At 38.1% G+C, this 23,438-nt stretch overlaps 2 protein-coding genes across 11 annotated transcripts in view; one reads left to right on the top strand and one right to left on the bottom strand.

Annotated features, from left to right (window-relative positions):
* LOC106050795 (uncharacterized) overlaps positions 1 to 16,823 on the bottom strand; it is a 40,584-nt gene extending 23,761 nt beyond the window's left edge. For 4 of the 10 annotated variants that reach the window (XR_008775528.1, XR_008775527.1, XM_056015047.1 and 1 more), the window contains exons 1-2: positions 16,492 to 16,823; positions 4,501 to 4,741 (exon numbers count right to left, since the gene is read on the bottom strand). Coding sequence is in view for 8 of the 10 variants with exons in the window: in XM_056015047.1 (XP_055871022.1) it covers positions 4,501 to 4,602 (102 nt within the window). In the remaining 2 variants the exon portion in view is untranslated. The remainder of the gene's footprint in view (positions 1 to 4,500; positions 4,742 to 16,491) is intronic. The other 6 variants (XM_056015048.1, XM_056015050.1, XM_056015052.1 and 3 more) reach the window with 6 other exon arrangements.
* A 5,563-nt stretch (positions 16,824 to 22,386) lies between these two features.
* LOC129923597 (cyclin-dependent kinase 11B-like) lies at positions 22,387 to 23,223 on the top strand. The gene has a single exon (XM_056015234.1). It carries the CDS (start codon positions 22,387 to 22,389, stop codon positions 23,221 to 23,223), a length of 837 nt encoding a protein of 278 aa, XP_055871209.1.
* Positions 23,224 to 23,438: the final 215 nt, after the last annotated feature.

Here is a 23,438-nt window from a genome sequence, read left to right as displayed (position 1 = left end):
TCACGCAATTATTCATTGTCGATGACAACAAATGAATCAATCGAAATATTAACCAATTAATTAATCATTTAGTTGTAATTAATTAATTTTATATATGAAGAATGTACTAAATCGGCGGTGGGTGACCAGTGACAAAAATTACGCAAAGTTGTACACTGGCAAACTAAAGCTTAACATTTTAAACTAACAATAGACTAATAAAATCCTTCTATTTTTATAAGTACTTGAAAAGCTCAACAGCCAAAACATGTCGGCCCTCTATAATTGAGGCTCGACTTCGAATTCAGACAAGCGTATTTTTTAGCAGCCCCGAAAGGGAAAAAGACGCTTTTAGTTTTGTTTGGCCTTTCTGTCCGTCTGTCCGTCCGTCCGTCCCGTTTAGATCTCAGAAACTAGAAGAGAAAATGAAAATCGGACATCATGATATTTTAGATCATTCAAAGTTCTCATGCAACGGCAACTTTTTTCTTTTCCGAAAGTGAACCTTCTAATTTTTAAATTATCTGTGCATGCAGATTTTAAAAAACAACAACAACAACAAAAACAACCCACTTTTAAATGAAAAACTTCAGGGGAAGTAAGTCTTTTACAAAGGTCACAGACTTCTTCATTACTAAATCAAGCTTCTATTAAAAAAAAATCAAGCTTCATTCATAGATTCGAGCACTGGTACAAAAATTTATATCTAAGGTCACAATGGAAAAAGTGTCAATGGATCATTATAAAATAGATTTTATTAAATAACTCGTGGAATATAATACTGATTCAAATGTTGCACCTGGTGCGGTAGCTCAGTGTGTCATCCCTTTCCCATTAATTTCTTCAAATATGTCCCAATAAACACTATTGCTAGTTAGTTCTTTTTGTTGAACAAATACAGTGAGTTGATTACCTACTATTATTGATTTTTACTCAAATGTAAAATGAGTGTCAACTCTATTATAAAATCCCACTGTTTCAGACATTTATTAAAATGTTATTGCAAATTTTACAATAATATTTAATTAAAATTAGAAACAGACTTAACCTCACCTGAACTGGTTTCTTTTGTTTTAAGACAGAAGTGGTATAACGTTGTGCTTTGTCATTTACACTTCAACTACCATCTAGACGTGTCTAGGCATATTTGGGCATATATCTAGAGATTTTAATATAATTATCTTTTCCGATGTGTCTGCTTTTGCCAAGATATAATTTTTTTCAACTTGGTTGTCATCCCCAAAATGGTTTCACCCGATGCGACCGCACCTTTCGCACCTCCAGATACATAGGCCTATCTCTCCCCAAGAGTGTCGATTAATATACTGGAGTAGACGGGCTAGGAAATTTAAAAGCGGGTTCGAATCCTTTTAAAAGATTGGATTTTTAATTTTTGATTCTTTAGGCGCAACTGTGTCCACCCAGCTCTAATAAATACCTGACATTATTGAGGGAAAGTAAAGGCGGTTGATCGTTGTGCTGGCCACATGACAACCTCGTTAACTGTGGGCCACAGAAACTAATGATCTTACATCATCTGTCCTAAAGATCACAAGGTCTGAAAGGAGAATTTTAATCTTCGAAGGTAGCCGAAAAATCAGTATATATGTACACAAATATATATATTAATTTATGTATATATATATATCATGGGCGTAGCCAGGGGGGGGGGTTCTTGGGGTTCAACCCCCCCCCCCGAAATGAACGGAATTAAGTGACTGATTTTTGCTTTCATTTTGTTTATTTTTGGTGAGATTTTAATACTAAATCATCACTTACCACAGCACAGCCGAGGCAGTTTTGAGTTAAAAACCCTCTACCAGGGGGGTTTGAGTTTAAATCCCCCTACCAGAGGGTTTTGAGATTTAAAAAAACCCTATCAGGGGGTTTTGAGATACAAATCCCTCTACCAGGGGGCTTTGAGTTTAAACCCCCCTACAGGGGGTTTTGAATTTTAAACCCCCTACCAGAGGTTTTTGCAGTTAAATCCCCCTCTTCTATAAAACAAAACAAAAAAAAATGCAAACAACAATCCCCAAATTCCAACAGCACAGTTGAGGAAGATTTTGATTTTAAAACCCCCTCCAAAATTTACGATAAACCCCATCTTCAATATAAAAAAAGCAAATTACACACTCAAAATTCTATGAGCGTAGCCAAAGGGGTTTTGAGTTTAACCCCCCCCCCCTCCAGTTGGGGTTTGAAGCTAAAAAGTACCTCTTCAATATAAAAAAAAAGCAAATTACACACTATAAAATCTATGAGCGTAGACAAAGGGGTTTTGAGTTTAAATCCCCCTCCTCCAGATTATTATTATATTATTATAGCTTTTATATAGCGCTACTTTCATGCTTATAGCATGCTCAGAGCGCTTTGGTCCAATCTCATTTGTGGACCAGTGGGGGAAGGGGGTATCTAGGAGTTGGTTTTCCGTGCTGCCTTTAGGCGCTCAGTAAACACAACTCTGCCCGAGTCGGGTGTCGAACCTCGAGCCCCCTTCTAGGTAGCCAAAACAAGCCAAGTTCATGCTGATGGCTTTTTCTTTAAAGTTTAATTAAAACCCCTCCAGATGGTTTTGAGTTTAAAATTCCCATACAGAGCGTTTAGAGTTGAAAACCTCTCTCTTCAATATTATTTTAAAGCAAACTACAGTCACCAAATTCTAAGATCGTAGCTAAATGGGGTTTTGAATTAAAAACAAAACAAAAAAACTCTAGAGATTTCTTAGTTTAAAACCCCTCAACAGATGATTTGACGAAAAAACTTTCCTTTTCGATATAAAATCTAAAGCGAAATACAGGCATGTAATTTCAAGAGCGTAATCAAGAAAGGTTACAAATTTCTACCATTGGCTTGGGCTCCATTAATAAAGTGTGAATAGTCTTCTGCCGAAATTGAGAGGGTCTAAGTCAGTAAGAATAGCACATTAGGTTTTTGAAATAAAACTTTTTTAATAGCAAGATAATGCACTGTCGATACCTCAGAATATGCATTTTGTTGGCTTTCAATACCAGAAATAGTGCTTGGCAGCGGGGCTTCGGCCCGCGCTGGGGGAGCGCTGCGAACTACCCCAGACCCCCTTGCTAGCAAGGGCGGGGAGTCTACAATAAACAATAAAAATGTCTTCCGAAAGGGTCAGAATGTAATAAAGATTATTTATGTACACACACACACACACACATATATATATATATATACATATAATTTTTTCCGCGGGGGGGGGGGGTCGGGGGGGGGAATCCCCAAAACCCTCCCCGAAAAAAAATCCTGGCTACGCCCATGATATATATATATATATATATATATATATTTATATATACAGAGAGAGAGAGAGAGAGAGAGAGAGAGAGAATCGTGGTGGCCGAGTGGTAAAGCGCTTAACTTCCGAATCGAGACGTCTTATGTTCGAATTATTGAAAACTATTTTTAGGGTGTCCATGTGTCCATCGAAATCTAGTTAGTACCGGAAATAAATTGGCAACACACCAGTTAAGTCGGATGGTCGCTGTCCTGGTCTCTCATTAATCGTTGGTCAAACTGACAGGTGAGTTTTAATGTATACGCCCCACGTAAGGGAATCTCTGAACTGTACGATAATTAGCAACGACTTGTGTTTCCAAAAGTATAATTAAATGTCTTAATTCTTTGAAATACTCATTTTAAAAAGTGTGAAATAAAGGACTCAGCATTTCTAGATGTAGTTTCACAACTAGACATAGACAATGTTAGTATAATGTTAAATTATTTCTTCTGGACAAGGAGAGAGAACTTTATTTTTCTTTCTGGAGTGTCTAATGTGATGACGCCCAAACTCCGATCATCGGGCAATATCCTGCCCGTAGCGCTGTGCGGCCCATTAAAACTTATGTAAGGTTCATAATAAAGTCGCAGACGATCAGTTCCATTGGACGCGTCGTTTTTTCCCCATGACCTATGTATTGTCCCCCCCCCCACCCCAGGACAAACAAAGCTTGGCACAGTTAGTCTAGGCGAGGCCATTCTTTATAGAAGGCATTAACACTGACCTGCAACGTAGCGACCTGTGTTCAATGGAGACCATTAGCGCGTTGCCATGTCGTACAGACCTGTGACGTGGCAACGAACAATTGTTCTTCACTGACCATGGGTTGCGACGTTGCAGGTCAGTGTTCAGGCCTTCTATGACGACTGACTTGGCCCTAGAGCAATAAATCCAACCTGTTCCAAACTTTCATTTCAAGCTCCACCCATCAAAGCAGAGTGGGAGAAGGGGGAGGAGTCTTGCACTAAAACCTGACATTCTTTACATTCAACCTCAAGACTTTTTAGTTTTCAATTACTTTTGTGTATTGCTTTTGCAGTGCGCTACGGTCCAATTTCTTGTGACCCAGTGGAAACAATGGTATCTGGGTCAAACTGGGAGACGGTTTCTGTGCTGCCTTTAGACACCTCTACTCTGGATTCGAACTCAGCCTCTCAGCCACACATCACCATGATCGAAATTATTCAGCCTATGTATTAAGAATACAAAAATCAACTTACCGCCTCTTTGTCCTCCGTTAGAATACACCCAATCAGGTTGGAAGAAATAAGAAAACTAACAAGTCGATAGGCAAAGAAATGTGTCTTTTGAGTTCTTAGCATTTTGTTTTGTCTCCAGAACTGTGAGCTGCTGATCACTAGCTGTTATTACTTTGTTTCAGTTTAACATTCCAGATAACACGCTGGTGTCACTATAACAACCTATAGCATACTTCTATATTATAACAAATAGTCCTGTTATCTTTTATATATAATCCATTTTATAATAAAACATTAAAACATCCGGTTAATAGGAAAACTGGTTAAAATTAATCGAAAACATTGTTCAAGATACTATTTGATAATATGTACCTAAAAATTGTATTATGTTAGCCTTTGTAATGAGAATGTTATTGAACCAATCTGATAATATACCCTGTTTGTAGGACTCATGACAAAAGTTATCAACTGTATCAACATATCAGAATTGTCATACACTTGTATTAATACGATTACACTTGTCAAACAGGAAGGTATTTGAGACTACATTCTGAACAATCTTCCAAGCCCGGGCTGTTTATTAGAGCAAGAACGGTAACACATACAAAAAAAAAAAAGCAAATAAAAAATGAAGCGCGCACACAAAAACCTCTATTTTGAAAAGAATGTTTTTTTTCTATAAAAACTGTAATAAAAGAGACTGTGTACGTGGATTTCAATAAAAGACAAGGATGCAGAACTGACTTATTAGCATATGTGGCTTTAAGTTCAAAGAAATGAATACATCTTGAGGGGAAATAGACTTGGCAGAGGGGTGGGTTGGTAGCAAGGAGATGGGAAGAGAGACAGAAAGAAAGTAAAACAGCAAAAATAAAGAAACAGTGCTCGAGATGGATTAAAAAAAGAGAATAATAAAGAGATAAAAAGGCAACAGAAAGAAAGAGAAAAAAAAAAGAGAAATGGTTATTGCTTTAGAGAGAAAGAAAAAGAATAGAGAGAGAGAGAGAACGAGACAGCGGATACAAAATAACAAAGGTTCTTCTATGAACAGTCCAGTCCGTGATTTCTACATCAGACGGTGCGCAAAATGTTCCTGTCCGTCTAGTTATTGAGTCACCTCGTTACTGAATACAAAGAAACATTAGAGTTGAGTGCGGGAATTCCCGCTCAGAGCGAGTTCCAACGAGTTCCAAGTAAAAGACACATGCTAAATCTAATATTGAGATGATTATACTTTTAAAAATATTATAACGCTCAATCAAGAATATTCAATGACAATTAAGCAGTTATTTGTTTCCCAAAAGATATACAAAAACTGTCAAATTTCTAGGATAATCGTTAGTTTAATCGTCAGAGCTATTTTCGAAATACCCGTCCACTATCCAGCTAGAATATTTTTTTAATGAATGCAGAGTTTGAAAGCTGAAAGGCGGAATAAAAAAAAAAGAAAGAAAAGTTAATTGACATTGTGTTAGTGCTAATCAACCCCAGTACCTACCCTCAATCCATAACTGAACATTTTTTTTTATGGCGAGATAGAACGCAGTTTGGGAGCTCTGGTTTGCTTATGACATAGAGACAATGGGTTGATTTAGAAAAGATTTTAAAAACTAGAAATACTATATATATATATACATAATATTTGTGATTTTGCGTTACCAGCAAAGTGCGATAATGTGTTCAGAATATAAGCCATACAGGGGAATAACACACTGAACCACAATGCCATTATTTTAGTCATGGGTCACGTGGTAAACATTCAATTTTTCAACTTTACGATAGGAAACAAAAAAAAATCAATACGAAGCGGCGAGAAGACGTCAGATCAATAGTTTAAAGTTTAAAATGTCAGTAAGAAGAATAGCTAGCTTAGATTTTTTAATATAAAGTGGCTGAGTGGTAAAGCGCTTGGCTTCTGAACCGATGGGTCCTTGGTTCGAATCCTGGCGAAGACTGGAATTTTTAATTTTGGGATCTTTAGGGCGCCTCTGAATCCGCCCATTAATTGGGGAAATGCAAAGGTGGTTGGTAGTTGAGCTGACCATATGTCATCCTCGTTAACCGGGGTCACAGAGACAGATGACCTTTACATCATTGCAAGGTCTGAAAGGGTAGTTTTTTTTGTTAAATCTAAAACTGATGGTATTAGTTCTGTACTTGAATGTCCCGCCTGCCATCTTACCAATCTGTTTCCTTCTTTATCTTTTATTATTATCCATTAGGTCTGACCTTCTTTCCCACCGTCTTGCACCAATCTCCCACCCGCCCATGAAAGTTATTCTAACTTCTTTTGGGTTAAATTCTTACGTTTTATAGAGTTTACATTTTACACTCTCTTTATGGGCTCAAATAGTTGGAACAATTTTGCAAGTCTGGAAGTCTGGAAATTTCAGAAACTTGAGTTTGATTAATTATCGTGCTAATAACGCGAATGTCATGGGTTCGATCCCCAAACTGACCATTTTGTTATGACAACCCAATCTGGTCATGTTCAAACCAATATGATTTTTATGTTTGGTTATTTTTTTCCCACAAAATATTTTGACTGAAATATGCAAGTAGAGAGACACCCATGAGTCGCCTCCCCAGCGACTTGAGATAAATAGGCAGCCTGGTTGTGTTGGATGCTCTCATAATGTTGTCACGATAGTCCAAAGGTTTGAACCCTGCCGCGATCCACTGCCGTCCTGTAAGACATTTGAGCTAGTATATAATAATCTTCATTTCTGACGGGACGTCTAAAACGTATACGACAAAACAATCATACAAAAGTCTTATTAAGTTTTGTGCAAGAGCTCAGAGTGCCTCACAGATAAAATTGCAGAAGTCTGACTCTAGGTAAATATTTACTTATCAGATTTCAGCTTATCAGTTTTGGTCACGTTCTCTCAGACCAGCAGTGTTCTAGTTTGAACATAACATTGAAAACACACCTATACCCTGTAGGTAATACTAGCGAACACCTAAAATTTAACTCAATGTATGTGTCTCTTCTAAGCAGACGATACCTATACGTTTTGTGTTTTCTGTCTGTTTTTATTTTATAATAAACTTTCAAAAAAGAGCAAACACATAACATACACAAACATATATATATATATATATATATCTATTTATAGATAGATAGATAGATAGATAGATAGATAAACATATAGATAGATCGATCGATAGATAGATAGATAGATAGATAGATACATACATACATACATACATACTTACATGCATACATACATACATACATACATACATACATACATACATACATACATACATACATACATACATACATACATACATACATACTTACATGCATACATACATACATACATACATACATACATACATACATACATACATACATACATACATACATACATACATACATACATACATACATACATACTTACATACATACATACATACATACATACATACATACTTACATGCATACATACATGCATACATACATACATACATACTTACATGCATACATACATGCATACATACATACATACATACATACATACATGCATACATACATACATACATACATACATACATACATACATACATACGTACATACATACTTACATGCATACATACATACATACTTACATGCATACATACATGCATACATACATGCATACATACATACATACATACATACATACATACATACATACATACATACATACATACATGCATACATACATACATACATACATACATACATACATACATACATACATACATACATACATACATACATACATACATACATACATACATACATACATACATACTTACATACATATATACATACATACATAGAGACAGACAGATAGATAGATTAGATAGTTAGATAGAAATATAGATTGATAGATAGATTGATTGATTGATTGATTGATTGACTGATTTAAATCAAACAAACAATAAAAGGGAGACTGCAAAGAACAAGAGAATAAAATATGTAATGATTCCTTTAATTTTAACCAAAAAGTAAAGTGATAGATAAACAAGAGAGACATGGGGGAGGTACCGGCATGCATAGATTAATGGACAGATACTGAGATAAAACAGCTACGACGCTATAAAATTTAAAGGTAAATTGTTTTCCCCCCAAAAATGTTTTTGCATAAATGTCACTTTATAATCAAATGTGCTTCTATTATTTTATTTCTTTTAACAACATTATATACTGTAGTAAATCTAGTAAGCACTTAATGAAAGGTAGGAGGTAACAATAGACCATGTATTTATTTACAACTATAAACAAAACGTTTGACATGTAGCTCAGCTATCAAGTCACAGAGAATAACGTCTTAAGTTCTACAAGTCCTGCTTAACACTAGAACAGACCACTGACACACTTCCCAGTGTCGCTCCAGGTCCTCAAAACAGTTCAATGGTATTACGCAGGACGGAGCTTAGTCCCAGACAGTTCCCACAACCTGCAGATTACTTCAGCCGGATCTACAACAGTCCTTCCTGTAGAACTCATTTATTTTCTACTACTCGTGTTGAACAGTGCTCTGATGCGCACCATCAGTGTCGGCGCGGGAGCGGAGTTACAACAATACTTTTACAAGAAGGAAAATGTATGTGTTTTGAGAGAGAGGTATGTTAAAACCAACAGTAGCCCCCCGTGGGTCCGAAATACATGTATAGACTTCATTGTAGACAAAGAGGTTTTAACATTTACAGCACGAATTTTAGAAGCTATGATCTTACAAGCTACCAATAGCCACCGTCCTACCTCTCTCCAGACAAAATTTTCATTACAAATTTTAAAGCATAATGGCTTTCGAGTGTGTGAGTGTGTGTGTCTGTATGTGAGCGTGTGTTAGTTAGTGCGTGCATGTGTGCTTCCTTTTATATTTAAACCTTCTATATATTATATTTTATAATATAATCCTGGCCAAAAGATAGAGACGAATGAGGAGAGTGGGTCGACAGATCAGCAGTGGTGCCCCACTGGTCCAAAAGAGCAGGGGACTGATGATGACTATGCTAATGACACTAAAAGGAGAAACTGCTCTACAAGAAATGAGACGTCTTCTGTGTATGCATCCCCAGACTGATGATGATGATGACGACAGTGACAATGACATATGGGGAGTATTATAAACCATTTGGTCCCTCCTATTTAACCCCTCCCTCTTCCATCACCGAGCAATCGCGATGTCCCTCCTTCAGACATTGTTTTAGTGAAAAATATGTAAACAAAAAAAAAAGAAAAACAAACAACAAACAATTGAAATAAAAAAGATTACTTTAAAAAAACATCAAAGCTTATCCAAGGGAAAAATGGCAAGTAACTTTAGTAAATAATAAATTTATCTGACAATGTCAGGGTTTATCTTCCTTTCTGCTATATAAATCAAAATTACAAATTTAGTACTAATTGATTAACTAATCGGTTAATTTTTGGATCGATTCGTGTATAGTTATAAACTAGGAATAATTATGGAAAATTTCAGCTTGATGCAAGAATGGCAAGTAAGAGACAAAACGTGGCAAAACGTATATAGGGGATTAAATCCATATATACATCGACATTTCTCATTTCGTAGCATTTATTCCCCTTATTTCGATATCAAACAAAATAATTGATCACCAACAATAAATTAACTAATTGTTTTTTTTATTGATTCATGTCTTGTCAGGTTAAAGGAATAATAGAGCTAAATTTTAACTTGGTTCGAGAATGGGAAATGGGAGAAAAACATGTTGCGGCTTTCTACCAGACAGACAGACGAACAGACAACAGAAAGACAGAGTTGATATATGCTTAGTACAAAACTGTAGGCGGCCCCTGCTGAACAACTTTTCTCATTGTAATACATTGCACACCAATGCCCGCGTAAGTTACATTGACAAATGCGGATACAATTTATACTTGTGGGATACGTGGTCGTTTGAACTTGACTTGGATTGGTTACCTATGAAGGGGGCTCAAATTTAGACACCCGACTCGAGCAGGGTTCTGTTTACTGAGCGACTAAGGGCAGCACGGAAAAACCCTATTCCCAGTGGTTCACAAATGAGACTGGTCCATAGCGCTCTGAGCATGGTATAAGCATGAAAGTAGCGCTACATATAAAAGCTATAATTTGTTTATTTACAACATGATTTTTATTTTGCGAACTATACAATGTGCTCATTGTTTTTTTTTTTACAGTGGTTATATTAAGTTCGAAAACAGATAAAAAAAAAGGTGGGCAGCCTTTCGAAAGATTAAAAGCAGGAGTTGCATTTAAGAATTAAGAAAATATATATATATATATATATATATATATATATATATATATATATATATATATATATATATATATATATATATATATATAATATATATATATGCAGTTAGTTTAGTCTTTGCATGTGTGTTTTGACATTAAACGGGAGTTTAAGAGAAAATGCTTTTTAAACTGTTTTTTAAATGGTGTGTATATAATGACATCAAATAAATAATCTTTAAAAAAAAACGAGAACGAGATCATAACTAGCTTAGCATTCTTCTTTTTTAACATACAAACGGACAGACAGACATCATAAAAACAATATCGGTTTTTCCTATACGGGCCTGGCTAATAATATAAGTATTCATGTATTGCATTGTGCGTTTCCACGACAAGGTTTTGGGAAAATCCAAAGCAACAGTGTTCTCCAACCTTAGGATGGAATGTTTGAATGACAAGACTTTGATCTGATTGTAGGCCTAATAACTTTACAGGTAATTCGGATCTTAGAATGTACAAGAAATCTTCGTAAAGGGCATTAAGCTATAATTAGACTTCTATAGAAATGAATCTTTTTTTCCTTCATATATCGTGCAATTATCACTCAATGTCGTATAGTCGATGTGTCTTGAACGCATCAATCCCTAACTAGTCAGTTTCGGGGGTGGGACGTACTGACAATGGGGGAGGGGGTAGGGAGGGGTGAGAGAGGTATTTTAAAAAACTTAAATCATCTCACTCTCAGTGGCGTAGCAAAATACCCGTTGGCCCGTGTTCAGAAATACGGCGTTTGGCCATTTCCGCTGAGTATGACTGAGCCCTAATTGAGCAACACTGTAATGGCATATCCAAGAAATCAACTTATAAAACAGACAACACACAAGTGCGCATGTTTCTCATGGGGTCTCCAGAACGAGGTACCTAAACTTCGAGTCATTTGAAAGGACAATGTCATTGGTCAACTATTTAATATATGTATATATATATATATATATATATATATATATATATATATATATATATATATATATATATATATATATATATATATAGAGAGAGAGAGAGAGAGAGAGAGAGATTATATTATATTATATTATATTATATTATATTATATTATATTATATTATATTATATTATATTATATTATATTATATTATATTATATTATATTATATTATATTATATTATATTATATTATAGATAGGATGGATAGATTGATGGATGGGTGGGTGGGTGTATGGATGGGTGGGTTGATGGGTGGGTGGATGGATGGATGGATGTGTGGGTGGATGGATGGATGGATGTGTGGATGGATGGATGGGTAGATGTGTGGATGGATGGGTGGGTGGATGGGTGGATGGATGGGTGGATGGATGAGTGGATGGGTGGATGGATGAGTGGATGGATGGGTGGGTGGATGGGTGGGTGGACGGATGGGTGGACGGGTGGGTGGATGTGTGGATGGATAGATGAGTGGATGGATGGATGGGTGGATGGATGGGTGGGTAGATGGATGGATGGATGGGTGGGTGGATGGGTGGATGGATGGATGGATGGGTGGATGGATGAATGTGTGGATGGGTGGGTGGATGTATGGATGGATTAATGGATGTATGGATGAATGGATAAGATTACATTAGATAAGATAGATATTTGAAGGATGATTAATCACCCAACTTAAGCACCAAGTATCTTTTAACTCGCTTTGATCCCTGTGGTAATATATTTTATTTACTGTCTACTTATACTTCTAGTTCTAATTCATGTATATCGACGAGTGACTATGTATAGAAATATTAAAGAAAGAAAGAAAAATAAAACGCTTACAGACTTAGCTTTCTTCTTAGAGTGTACTTTCACATTGTTTTATTATTTTTATTACATTTAGTATTACATTTATTATTATTATTATTACTATTATTATTATTATTATTTTTATTATGGAACTGCATTAAATGTCTATCTCTGGCACTGCTAGGGTCGAGCTTCGTTAAAGGGATACAAAATTCATTGGAGTTAATACTGTCCAGTGAGTTCATTACAAATATTCTTGAGCTACGCGTTACATGGGCGTCGACTTGAGTATCGACCCTTCCCGCAACTTTGTTTCATTTAGTTACCTACGCTCTTTTAGCTTCATGAGATGTACACTGTAGACTTTAGAAAAATGCATTTCTGCACAACACACACACACACATACACAAAGTGACAGAGAGAGAGAGAGAGAAGGAGAGAGAGAGAAGGGGAGAGAGAGAGAGACAGAGAGACAGACAGAGAGAGACACAGAGAGAGGGAGGAGAGAGAGAGAAGGAGAGAGAGAGAGAGAGAGTGATAAGAGAGAGTGACAAGAGAGACAGATAGAGAGACAGAGTGAGAGAGATAGAGACGGAGAGAGAGAGAGACAAAAAGAGAAAGAGCGAGAGTGAAAGAAAGAGAGAGAAACAGAGTGAAAGAGAGAGAGACAGAAGGAGAGAGAGAGACAGACAGAGAGAGACACAGAGAGAGGGGGGAGAAAGAGAGAAGGAGAGAGAGAGAGAGTGATAAGAGAGAGTGACAAGAGAGACAGAGAGACTGAGTGAGAGAGAGAGAGAGACGGAGAGAGAGAGACAAAAAGAGACAGAGAGAGAGTGAAAGAAAGAGAGAGAAACAGAGTGAAAGAGAGAGAGAGAGAAGGAGAGAGAGACAGAGAGAGGGAGAGAGACAGAGACAGAGTGAAAGAGAGAGAAAGAGAGAGAGAACGACATCATTTAGTTCTTAGGATTTCCCACAAACAAAGATAAGGAAGGAGTGGACTCAAGTTCTTTATTTCTCGTTTTAAAGTTAAAGTAGTAATGATACGTAAAACACTGAACCATAATCTTCAAATAAAATAACAAAATACTCAGAAAGACTCAAAGATAAAGGCACATTCCTCGTTCTATATGCTAGGACAAATTTTTACAAAAGCTCCTTCTTCTCTAGCGCTATTAGAGCATGGAATGGGTTGCCTGAGCCAGCTAGGAAAACCAGTGACTTGGCAGAATTTAAATCATTGGCTAACATACATGGCTAGATGCATGAAGCGTAGGACGTAATCATCTTATTTTTTTGAGGTAACGTCTGTATTTTATAAGATAATAAGAAAGGTCCATTGCTCAAATTTCAATGAAATCTGGGATTTTGAATTTCGGGATTTTTAGAACGCCCTTGAGTCCATGCCACTCTAATTATTATTAGTATTAGTAATTAGTATTAGTTTGGGAAAAGAAAGGTCGTTGTACTGGCCGTATTACACCCTCGTTATCAATTGGTCATAAAAACTGGTAATGTTTACATCATCTGACCTATAGATCTCATGGTCCAAACGTGCTACTTTATATATATTTTTCATTAAAAAAAAAGATAATTACGTCCTAGGTATAAAGGGCATGAGTTAGTCTAGTTGTTGATAAAACTATATTAAATCATTGCATTTATTAATTTGCTTCACCCTAACCCTAACCCTAACCATAACCTTATTGGTTATTTATAAAGAATATTATTTTACGAGCTTTTGTCCCAGATTATGTCAAGAGGAATAAAATCTTATGTAATAACTATTATTGTTGTTACACAGTGGCGGGCTGGGTGTCAAAATCGGCCCGGGCATTTCTATATAGTCAGGCCCATAAACTGCATATCATATGATAGGCATCCGATTATAGGCCTGTCCTCAAAATCATTATATTAAGTTCGAGTATCGATAACTGTACACATGCATACATATTTGTATGAGAAATGTAGGCCTTATGTAGCTTTTTAATCGCTTAGTGTGTAGGCCTTATGTAGCTTTTTAATCGCTTAGTGTGTAGGCCTTATGTAGCTTTTGAATCGCTTAGTGTGTAGGCCTTATGTAGCTTTTTAATCGCTTAGTGTGTAGGCCTTATGTAGCTTTTGAATCGCTTAGTGTGTAGGCCTTATGTAGCTTTTTAATCGCTTAGTGTGTAGGCCTTATGTAGCTTTTGAATCGCTTAGTGTGTAGGCCTTATGTAGCTTTTGAATCGCTTAGTGTGTAGGCCTTATGTAGCTTTTGAATCGCTTAGTGTGTAGGCCTTATGTAGCTTTTGAATCGCTTAGTGTGTAGGCCTTATGTAGCTTTTGAATCGCTTAGTGTGTAGGCCTTATGTAGCTTTTGAATCGCTTAGTGTGTAGGCCTTATGTAGCTTTTGAATCGCTTAGTGTGTAGGCCTTATGTAGCTTTTGAATCGCTTAGTGTGTAGGCCTTATGTAGCTTTTGAATCGCTTAGTGTGTAGGCCTTATGTAGCTTTTTAATCGCTTAGTGTGTAGGCCTTATGTAGCTTTTGAATCGCTTAGTGTGTAGGCCTTATGTAGCTTTTGAATCGCTTAGTGTGTAGGCCTTATGTAGCTTTTGAATCGCTTAGTGTGTAGGCCTTATGTAGCTTTTGAATCGCTTAGTGTGTAGGCCTTATGTAGCTTTTGAATCGCTTAGTGTGTAGGCCTTATGTAGCTTTTGAATCGCTTAGTGTGTAGGCCTTATGTAGCTTTTTAATCGCTTAGTGTGTAGGCCTTATGTAGCTTTTGAATCGCTTAGTGTGTAGGCCTTATGTAGCTTTTGAATCGCTTAGTGTGTAGGCCTTATGTAGCTTTTGAATCGCTTAGTGTGTAGGCCTTATGTAGCTTTTTAATCGCTTAGTGTGTAGGCCTTATGTAGCTTTTTAATCGCTTAGTGTGTAGGCCTTATGTAGCTTTTTAATCGCTTAGTGTGTAGGCCTTATGTAGCTTTTGAATCGCTTAGTGTGTAGGCCTTATGTAGCTTTTGAATCGCTTAGTGTGTAGGCCTTATGTAGCTTTTGAATCGCTTAGTGTGTAGGCCTTATGTAGCTTTTGAATCGCTTAGTGTGTAGGCCTTATGTAGCTTTTGAATCGCTTAGTGTGTAGGCCTTATGTAGCTTTTGAATCGCTTAGTGTGTAGGCCTTATGTAGCTTTTGAATCGCTTAGTGTGTAGGCCTTATGTAGCTTTTGAATCGCTTAGTGTGTAGGCCTTATGTAGCTTTTGAATCGCTTAGTCTGTAGGCCTTATGTAGCTTTTGAATCGCTTAGTGTGTAGGCCTTATGTAGCTTTTGAATCGCTTAGTGTGTAGGCCTTATGTAGCTTTTGAATCGCTTAGTGTGTAGGCCTTATGTAGCTTTTGAATCGCTTAGTGTGTAGGCCTTATGTAGCTTTTTAATCGCTTAGTGTGTAGGCCTTATGTAGCTTTTTAATCGCTTAGTGTGTAGGCCTTAAAAGGATGAAACCTCCTAGTAGCACTCTAAAGATGTACGCTATTTCATTATTCCGGAAAATTTGTTAGATAAAATTAGTATTACACTGTAGAGAGATTTCTTTTAAACAAGATACTCAGAAGACCGTTTTTATAAGAGAATATTATAAAACCTTTGACAATTAAATACATAGTGGCATCCATGCGGCCCTTTCGGTGGCCCTACCGTCCCATTTAGGTACCGACCCACCGGGCATTTGCCCAAAGGCCCATATAGCCAGTCCGCCCCTGTTGTAGTATATTGCATTGTGTTTTGAAAGTTACGGTTTGCTATTTAATGAACTGAAGCTTCTTTACTTTTTAATCTCCTATGCTAGAGAGTGTCTAGATTTAATGGTTTTTCTCAAATTATATACATTTTATTAAGCTATAAATGTTTATTCTTACAGACATAAGAACAAAAGTAATTGCAAAGTTCGCTAACCGCAAGCAAAATCATTTATCGCAATTTACAAATTGTAAAACTTACATTTGGTACACTAATGGCATCTCTTATACAACCTTCGTTATTACACGCTCTATCATAATACCATTTCGTAACATGGCTAAGTAAATTCCTCTGTTATCCAGGTAAGATAGAAATCACAGTAAATAATTAAACTAGACAAATAAACAACACGTATTCACATTTAAATAAAGAGAAGTTAAAATACAACACACATGTCCTCGTATGAAACGCGTGTGTTCAGGTATGTGTTGTGTCTCCTGGGACACCACAAATTTCCCCACCAAACTAGAGTCACAACTTTTTAGATCTATGTGTTGCTGTCCCGAGTCCTAAACCATGTCAGTTGAGTCTCTATACGTTTTTTTTTTTAATTTTATCTACGCTTATCGGTCACATAAAACTTAAAACTTCCTGGTTAGGGGGGGGAATCCCCTGATCCCATTACATGCATGGAAGGGGGCCGAGTTTCAAAACACTGTTTACATGGAATGATTTATACTTCTTCCATACCACTTTGTAGTAAGTTTATCAAACGAGTGGGCGCTGTAGGAGGAGGGCATGGGTTCAAGTCCATGTTTTATAATGTACTAAAGAATTCTACGAAACTGAAGATTATGACAATGTTTTGTTTGTTGTAAATGTTTCGGACGTTGATTCAGAATTGAAGATTATTAACATTCTAGCCCTAACGGAGGTGTATGTGTGTGGGGGGGGGGGGAAAGGCCAGGGATCTAACAGGGAGTATCAAGACATATAGTACACGGCTGGGCAGTCAGGTTGAGTGCGCTTTTGCAAGTATTATTCCATTTTTTATTTTTTTGTTCTAGCTATAGTAAGATAATAGAAACAAGTACCAAAGAAGCAAATATAAAAAAATCCTTTAAAAAAAAAACAAAGCTTATCTAAAGGGAAATAACTCCGCCCTTAAAACTATATCTATCAATAATATACACGTTATTTCCCTTATTCGGTATCAAACATATTAATTAATCACCTATAATTAATTGAATAATTGGGTCTTTTAAAATTGATTCATGTTTTGTTAGGTACAATAAATAATTGTTTAAAGTATCAACTTGACCGGGGTATGCGTGTGGGAGAAATAGCGTTAACATTTATTTAACAGGACTAAACCCAACCAATTTAGCCATATCTGTGAATACAGGAGGATTAGTTACCATTATTTATTTGACTGATTGGTTACTTGATTTGTCGATTCATGTCTTGTCTATGTCAATGAATAATTTTGCAAAGTTTCAACTTGATCTATTGGGTGTGTGGGAAACTACGTGAACATACTATTTACTAGAGTGAGCTTTGCAAAAAAAAAAATTTTTAACACGATTCTCCCTTTATGACGCTGATGACTTTTGTAAGACCGAATATTTTGTTCTTAATAACTAATGAGTGATAGATATATTTTAAAAAATGGAACAATTTTTATTACTCCGCTCCAAGTGCCCCCTCCGAAAAACAATTCAGGTTAAGCGAATGCATAAATAAATCTACTCAGAGTTTATAAAATTCTAATGATAGGCTTATGGATACGACTTTGAAGAAAGTGTATTTATTTATTGAACTCTTTAATAGCTTCATACGGGAATGCCCTCAGACGTAACGGGTGTTCTTGTACAAGATATAGAAGGCCTAGACTAGACCTACAGACCAAATTTAATTTTAAAGATTTTTATATTTTGAAAAATCAGACTTTTCCTTGTAAGGCTAATTGGATAGTCCCCCCAGCCCACCAAACAAAAATAAAATAAACTGTCAAATTTCTATAAAAATCGTTAGAATCGTTTTTGAAATCCATGTTCAGGTTCCAGGTTTTTCCCATGAAGAGTTTGCAAGAGGAATTGTAATAACAAAAGCCTGACTGCAATTATATTGATATATGTTACCAAATCTGCTGTAGGTCTTTATTTCTGAATATCTGTATAGCTCACTTCTTGAGAGTGCACTATGTTTAAACGTTATATGGATGTAACTATTAATTCGAAGAAAAACAAAATATATTATTGTCCCCTTAGAAGTGTATGCTGAACATTTTCCGAATAATGTTACAGCCACAAGTCTTCATCAGTTCCGCCAATAATATGGATCTTATTAAGAATGTTCAGGGCCTAGGGGACGCCAACGAGGCCAGTTTTTACTTGCGCTCTGAACTGTCGTCGCAATGGCCATAGGTTCAAAACGCGCCCGTCACCATCCCCTGCCGACGTTCAGGGAGCCTAGCTTATTTCTAAAAAGTCTCAATCAGTCGATTCGGCTGATATCAAGATTTGATAATTTTAGTTCAACCAGAACAACTTATTTGTATACAAAACTAACAGTGGAGTTTTATCCTTGCCTTGATAAGCCCATTCCGTTCGGAGCATAGGCAGAGACTCCAACACTCAAATCTTCATGAGTATTCGGATCTTTCCAAAGAGGATTTTTCAAATGTTAAGAATTACGTTTTTAGTGGCACCCGAAAGGGGAAAAGACGCTATTAGTTTTGTGTGACCTGTCTGTCCGTCCGTCTGTCTGTCCGTCTGTCCGTCCCGTTTATATCTCAGAAACTAGAAGAGAAAATGAAAATGGGACATTATGATATTTTCGATCATTCAAAGTTCTGATGCAAAGGCTACTTTTTTCTTTTCTGAAAGCTAAAAATCAAATTTTTTAAATAAAAAATGGAAGCAGTTTTTTCATAAAAATACACCATTTTGACAACTATTCACTATTAATAGTAACAAATAACGGAGGCATTTTAGTAAAGGAGCTAGCTATTTACAATTTTTTAACACATTTATGCTAATGTTTTTAAATTTTTGATCAGAAAATATTTTTTTTTTTTTTACAATTGTATTGTTACGTTATGTATGTTCTGTCATACTAAATACTACATTTACAAAAAAATGTTAACTTTTTTTTTAAAGAGAAAAAATCTATTTAGTATGCATATAAGTTGGACATAATTTAAAACAACAATTAATATTTTTTTTTTATTTTTTTTTAAATATTATCACGTGTAACGCAAAGTATATATAAGGGTAATGGTACACAAAACTAAAGGAATTTTTTTTAACTAAGGCTTTGAATAAGAGATTGACCTTTTACAAAACAGATCAATTAGATACTCATTATAAGACATCAGTTAGGCCAGGTTCACATCTAACTTCACAATCACTTTCACCTATCCCTTAGTCTGCTGGACCTGTGGGGCACCACACAGGATCTGTCGACCTTCTTTCTCCATTCTTCTGTTATTTGCCTTTGATAGAATTTCATTATGATATTCTTTCTGAAAATATTGAAGCCTGCCATTTTACCTGCCTAAGTGGACCACTTCTGATAGAATTTAATACCGATATTCTTCAAAAAATATTGAAACCTGCCTTTCTTCCTGTCTTTGTAACCTTGTTTTTTTTTTAAATCTGTGGTTTTAAAATCGTTCTTAGAAATTTGTTTGTACAATTTGGAATTCTAGTCTAGAATTTAAACTGTGGCCACATTTCTTAAAACCAATTCATTCAGTTATTTAGCTTCCTTGAACGAAAGGTCTTAGAATCAATGAACCATGAAGCCCAAAAATAACACTAACAAAGACGTTTGAATGGAACATCTCAAGCAGTGATCAGGGCGTACGTTGGCTGTTGGACTTAAGTCTGAGTCTTATCAGACATGTACTGATCGAGGATAATGATAAGACTAATCATTAAAGATTTCCAGGGCTAAGGATTCTCCTACAATGCTTCGCGGAAATTCTAGGTTCCATTGTAAATTTATTTTTTTTATATTGTTTAACTACTCAAAATGTTAGAAGTAATAAAGGTCAATTATATATACATGATTGTTCCTACATTACTTCTGTAACATCTTCAATAGCGATTTTTGGAAGTAAATCTACATTTGTGATTTTTTCAAATCATCACAAGCTAATTTATTCCGATTATTCGTCGTTAATCCGTAGTTTTAAAGGCACGAAAATGAGAGACTCTGTACTCATAGATAGTAGTCCTGTGATATCAAGTAATTCTATCTGAGGTTTCCATACTAATGTTATTCTGACGACCTTGTAGCAAGCATCGTATGTAATAGATTCTTGTTCATTTCTAAATAAATAACTTTGCGTCCTCATTATGCAGTTACTAATAACACAGAAAAAGCAAAATATCTAGGTGTAATAATAAATTTAAAGTTATCGTGGAATCCCCATATTGATAAAATTATTTAAAAAATCAAGCAAAATGTAATTATTTATTTCAAAGAAATGTGTACAAGTCCAACAAGAATCAAAAACTAAAATGCTATTTAACTTTAGTTTGGCCAGTATTAGAATATGTATCCTCTGTTTGCGATCCCCCAACATAAAGAAACTAGAACAAATACAAAATAGAGCAGTAAGATTTATAACAAACTAATATTCCAATTGGATTCGAGTAACACCATTTGTAAAAATAAATGTAACAGTGAGATTAGAAACATTCAACACCGTATTTGTCAGAAAAGTTTTGTCCTACAATGTGGTCATCAAGAAAGGATGCTCTAACAAAAATGAGATTCAGTTATTTTGATGTGCTCAAGATGCTCTACTCCCCAAAGGAAAAAGGTCATGAAGCCGCGTCACAACCTGTGGGCAGTTTAGACCAATAGCTCGTTCCCACGTCGTACGATTGATCATGGTCTAGGCTCTAGTTGTTGTTGTTGTTTTGTAATTAAACTGCATGTAATATTTAAAACAAAATCCAACCTACTCCAAACTTCTTTCCAAAGTTCCCGCCATCAAGGCAAAGAGGTCCACGACAGAGAGGTCCACGACAAAGAGGTCCACGACAGAGAGGTCCACGACAGAGAGGTCCACGACAGAGAGGTCCACGACAGAGAGGTCCACGACAGAGAGGTCCGCGTAACAGAGGTCCACGGCAGAGAGGTCCACGACAGAGATGTCCAAGACAGAGAGGTCCGCGGAACAGAGGTCCACGGCAGAGAGGTCCACGACAGAGAGGTCCACAGCAGAGAGGTCCACGGCAGAGAGGTCCACGACAGAGAGGTCTACGGCAGAGAGGTCCACGACAGAGAGGTCCACGGCAGAGAGGTCCACGACAGAGAGGTCCACGACAGAGAGGTCCACGACAGAGAGGTTCAAGGCAGAGAGGTCCAAGGCAGAGAGGTCCGCGGAAGAGAGATAAACGACAGAGAGGTCCACGACAGAGAGGTCCAAGGCAGAGAGGTCCACGACAGAGAGGTCCAAGGCAGATAGGTCCACGACAAAGAGGTCCACGACAGAGAGGTCTACGGCAGAGAGGTCCACGACAGAGAGGTCCACGACAGAGAGGTCCACGACAGAGAGGTCCGCGTAACAGAGGTCCACGGCAGAGAGGTCCATGACAGAGATGTCCAAGACAGAGAGGTCCGCGGAACAGAGGTCCACGGCAGAGAGGTCCACGACAGAGAGGTCCACAGCAGAGAGGTCCACGGCAGAGAGGTCCACGACAGAGAGGTCTACGGCAGAGAGGTCCACGACAGAGAGGTCCACGGCAGAGAGGTCCACGACAGAGAGGTCCACGACAGAGAGGTCCACGACAGAGAGGTCCAAGGCAGAGAGGTCCAAGGCAGAGAGGTCCGCGGAAGAGAGATAAACGACAAAGAGGTCCACGACAGAGAGGTCTACGGCATAGAGGTCCACGACAGAGAGGTCCACGACAGAGAGGTCCACGACAGAGAGGTCCACGGCAGAGAGGTCCGCGGAAGAGGGGTCCAAGGCAGAGAGGTCCAAGGCAGAGAGGTCCGCGGAAGAGAGATAAACGACAGAGAGGTCCACGACAGAGAGGTCCAAGGCAGAGAGGTCCAAGACAGAGAGGTCCAAGGCAGAGAGGACCGCGGTAGAGGTCCACGACAGAGAGGTCCACGGCAGAGAGGTCCACGACTGAGATGTCCACGACAGAGAGGTCCAAGAAAGAGAGGTCCACGACAGAGAGGTCCAAGGCAGAGAGGTCCAAGACAGAGAGGTCCAAGACAGAGAGGTCCACGACAGAGAGGTCCAAGACAGAGAGGTCCACGACAGAGAGGTCCACGGCAGAGAGGTCCACGACAGAGAGGTCCACGGCAGAGAGGTCCACGACAGAGAGGTTCACGTCAGAGAGGTCCGCTGAAGAGCGGTCCAAGGCAGAGAGGTCCACGACAGAGAGGTCCGCGGAAGAGGGGTCCACGGCAGAGAGGTCCACGACAGAGAGGTCCAATGCAGAGAGGTCCACGACAGAGAGGTCCAAGGCAGAGAGGTCCAAGGCAGACAGGTCCACGACAAAGAGGTCCAAGACAGAGAGGTCCACGACAGAGAGGTCCAAGACAAAGAGGTCCACGACAGAGAGGTCCACGGCAGAGGTCCACGACAGAGAGGTCCACGGCAGAGAGGTCCACGGCAGAGAGGTCCACGGAAGAGAGGTCCGCGGAAGAGGGGTCCAAAGCAGAGAGGTCCGCGGAAGAGGGACCACGGAAGAGGGGTCCACGGAAGAGGGGTCCACGAAAGAGAGGTCCACGAAAGAGAGGTCCGCTGAAGAGGGGTCCGCGGAAGAGGGGTCCACGGAAGAGAGGTTTACTAAAGAGAGGTCCGCTGAAGAGGGGTCCGCTGAAGAGAGGTCCACGAAAGAGAGGTCCGCGGAAGAGGGGTCCACGGAAGAGGGGTCCACGGAAGAGAGGTCCACGAAAGAGAGGTCCGCGGAAGAGGGGTCCAAGGCAGAGAGGTCCGCGGAAGAGCGTTCCAAGGAATAGAGGTCCGCGGAAGAGGGGTCCACGGAAGAGAGGTCGACGAAAGAGAGGTCCGCGGAAGAGGGGTCCGCGGAAGAGGGGTCCAAGGCAGAGAGGTCCGCGGAAGAGGGGTCCACGAAGGAGGGTCCACGGCAGAGGGGTCCACGGAACAGAGAGGAGGTCTTTGGCACTAAAATCCAACATTCTTCACTCAGATTCAAACTCAAGACATTTTCCAT

This window comes from Biomphalaria glabrata, chromosome 17 (genome assembly GCF_947242115.1).
Source record: "Biomphalaria glabrata chromosome 17, xgBioGlab47.1, whole genome shotgun sequence".
NCBI classification, from domain to species: Eukaryota; Metazoa; Mollusca; class Gastropoda; family Planorbidae; genus Biomphalaria; species Biomphalaria glabrata.
This window is presented reverse-complemented; position numbering and strand designations above follow the sequence as displayed.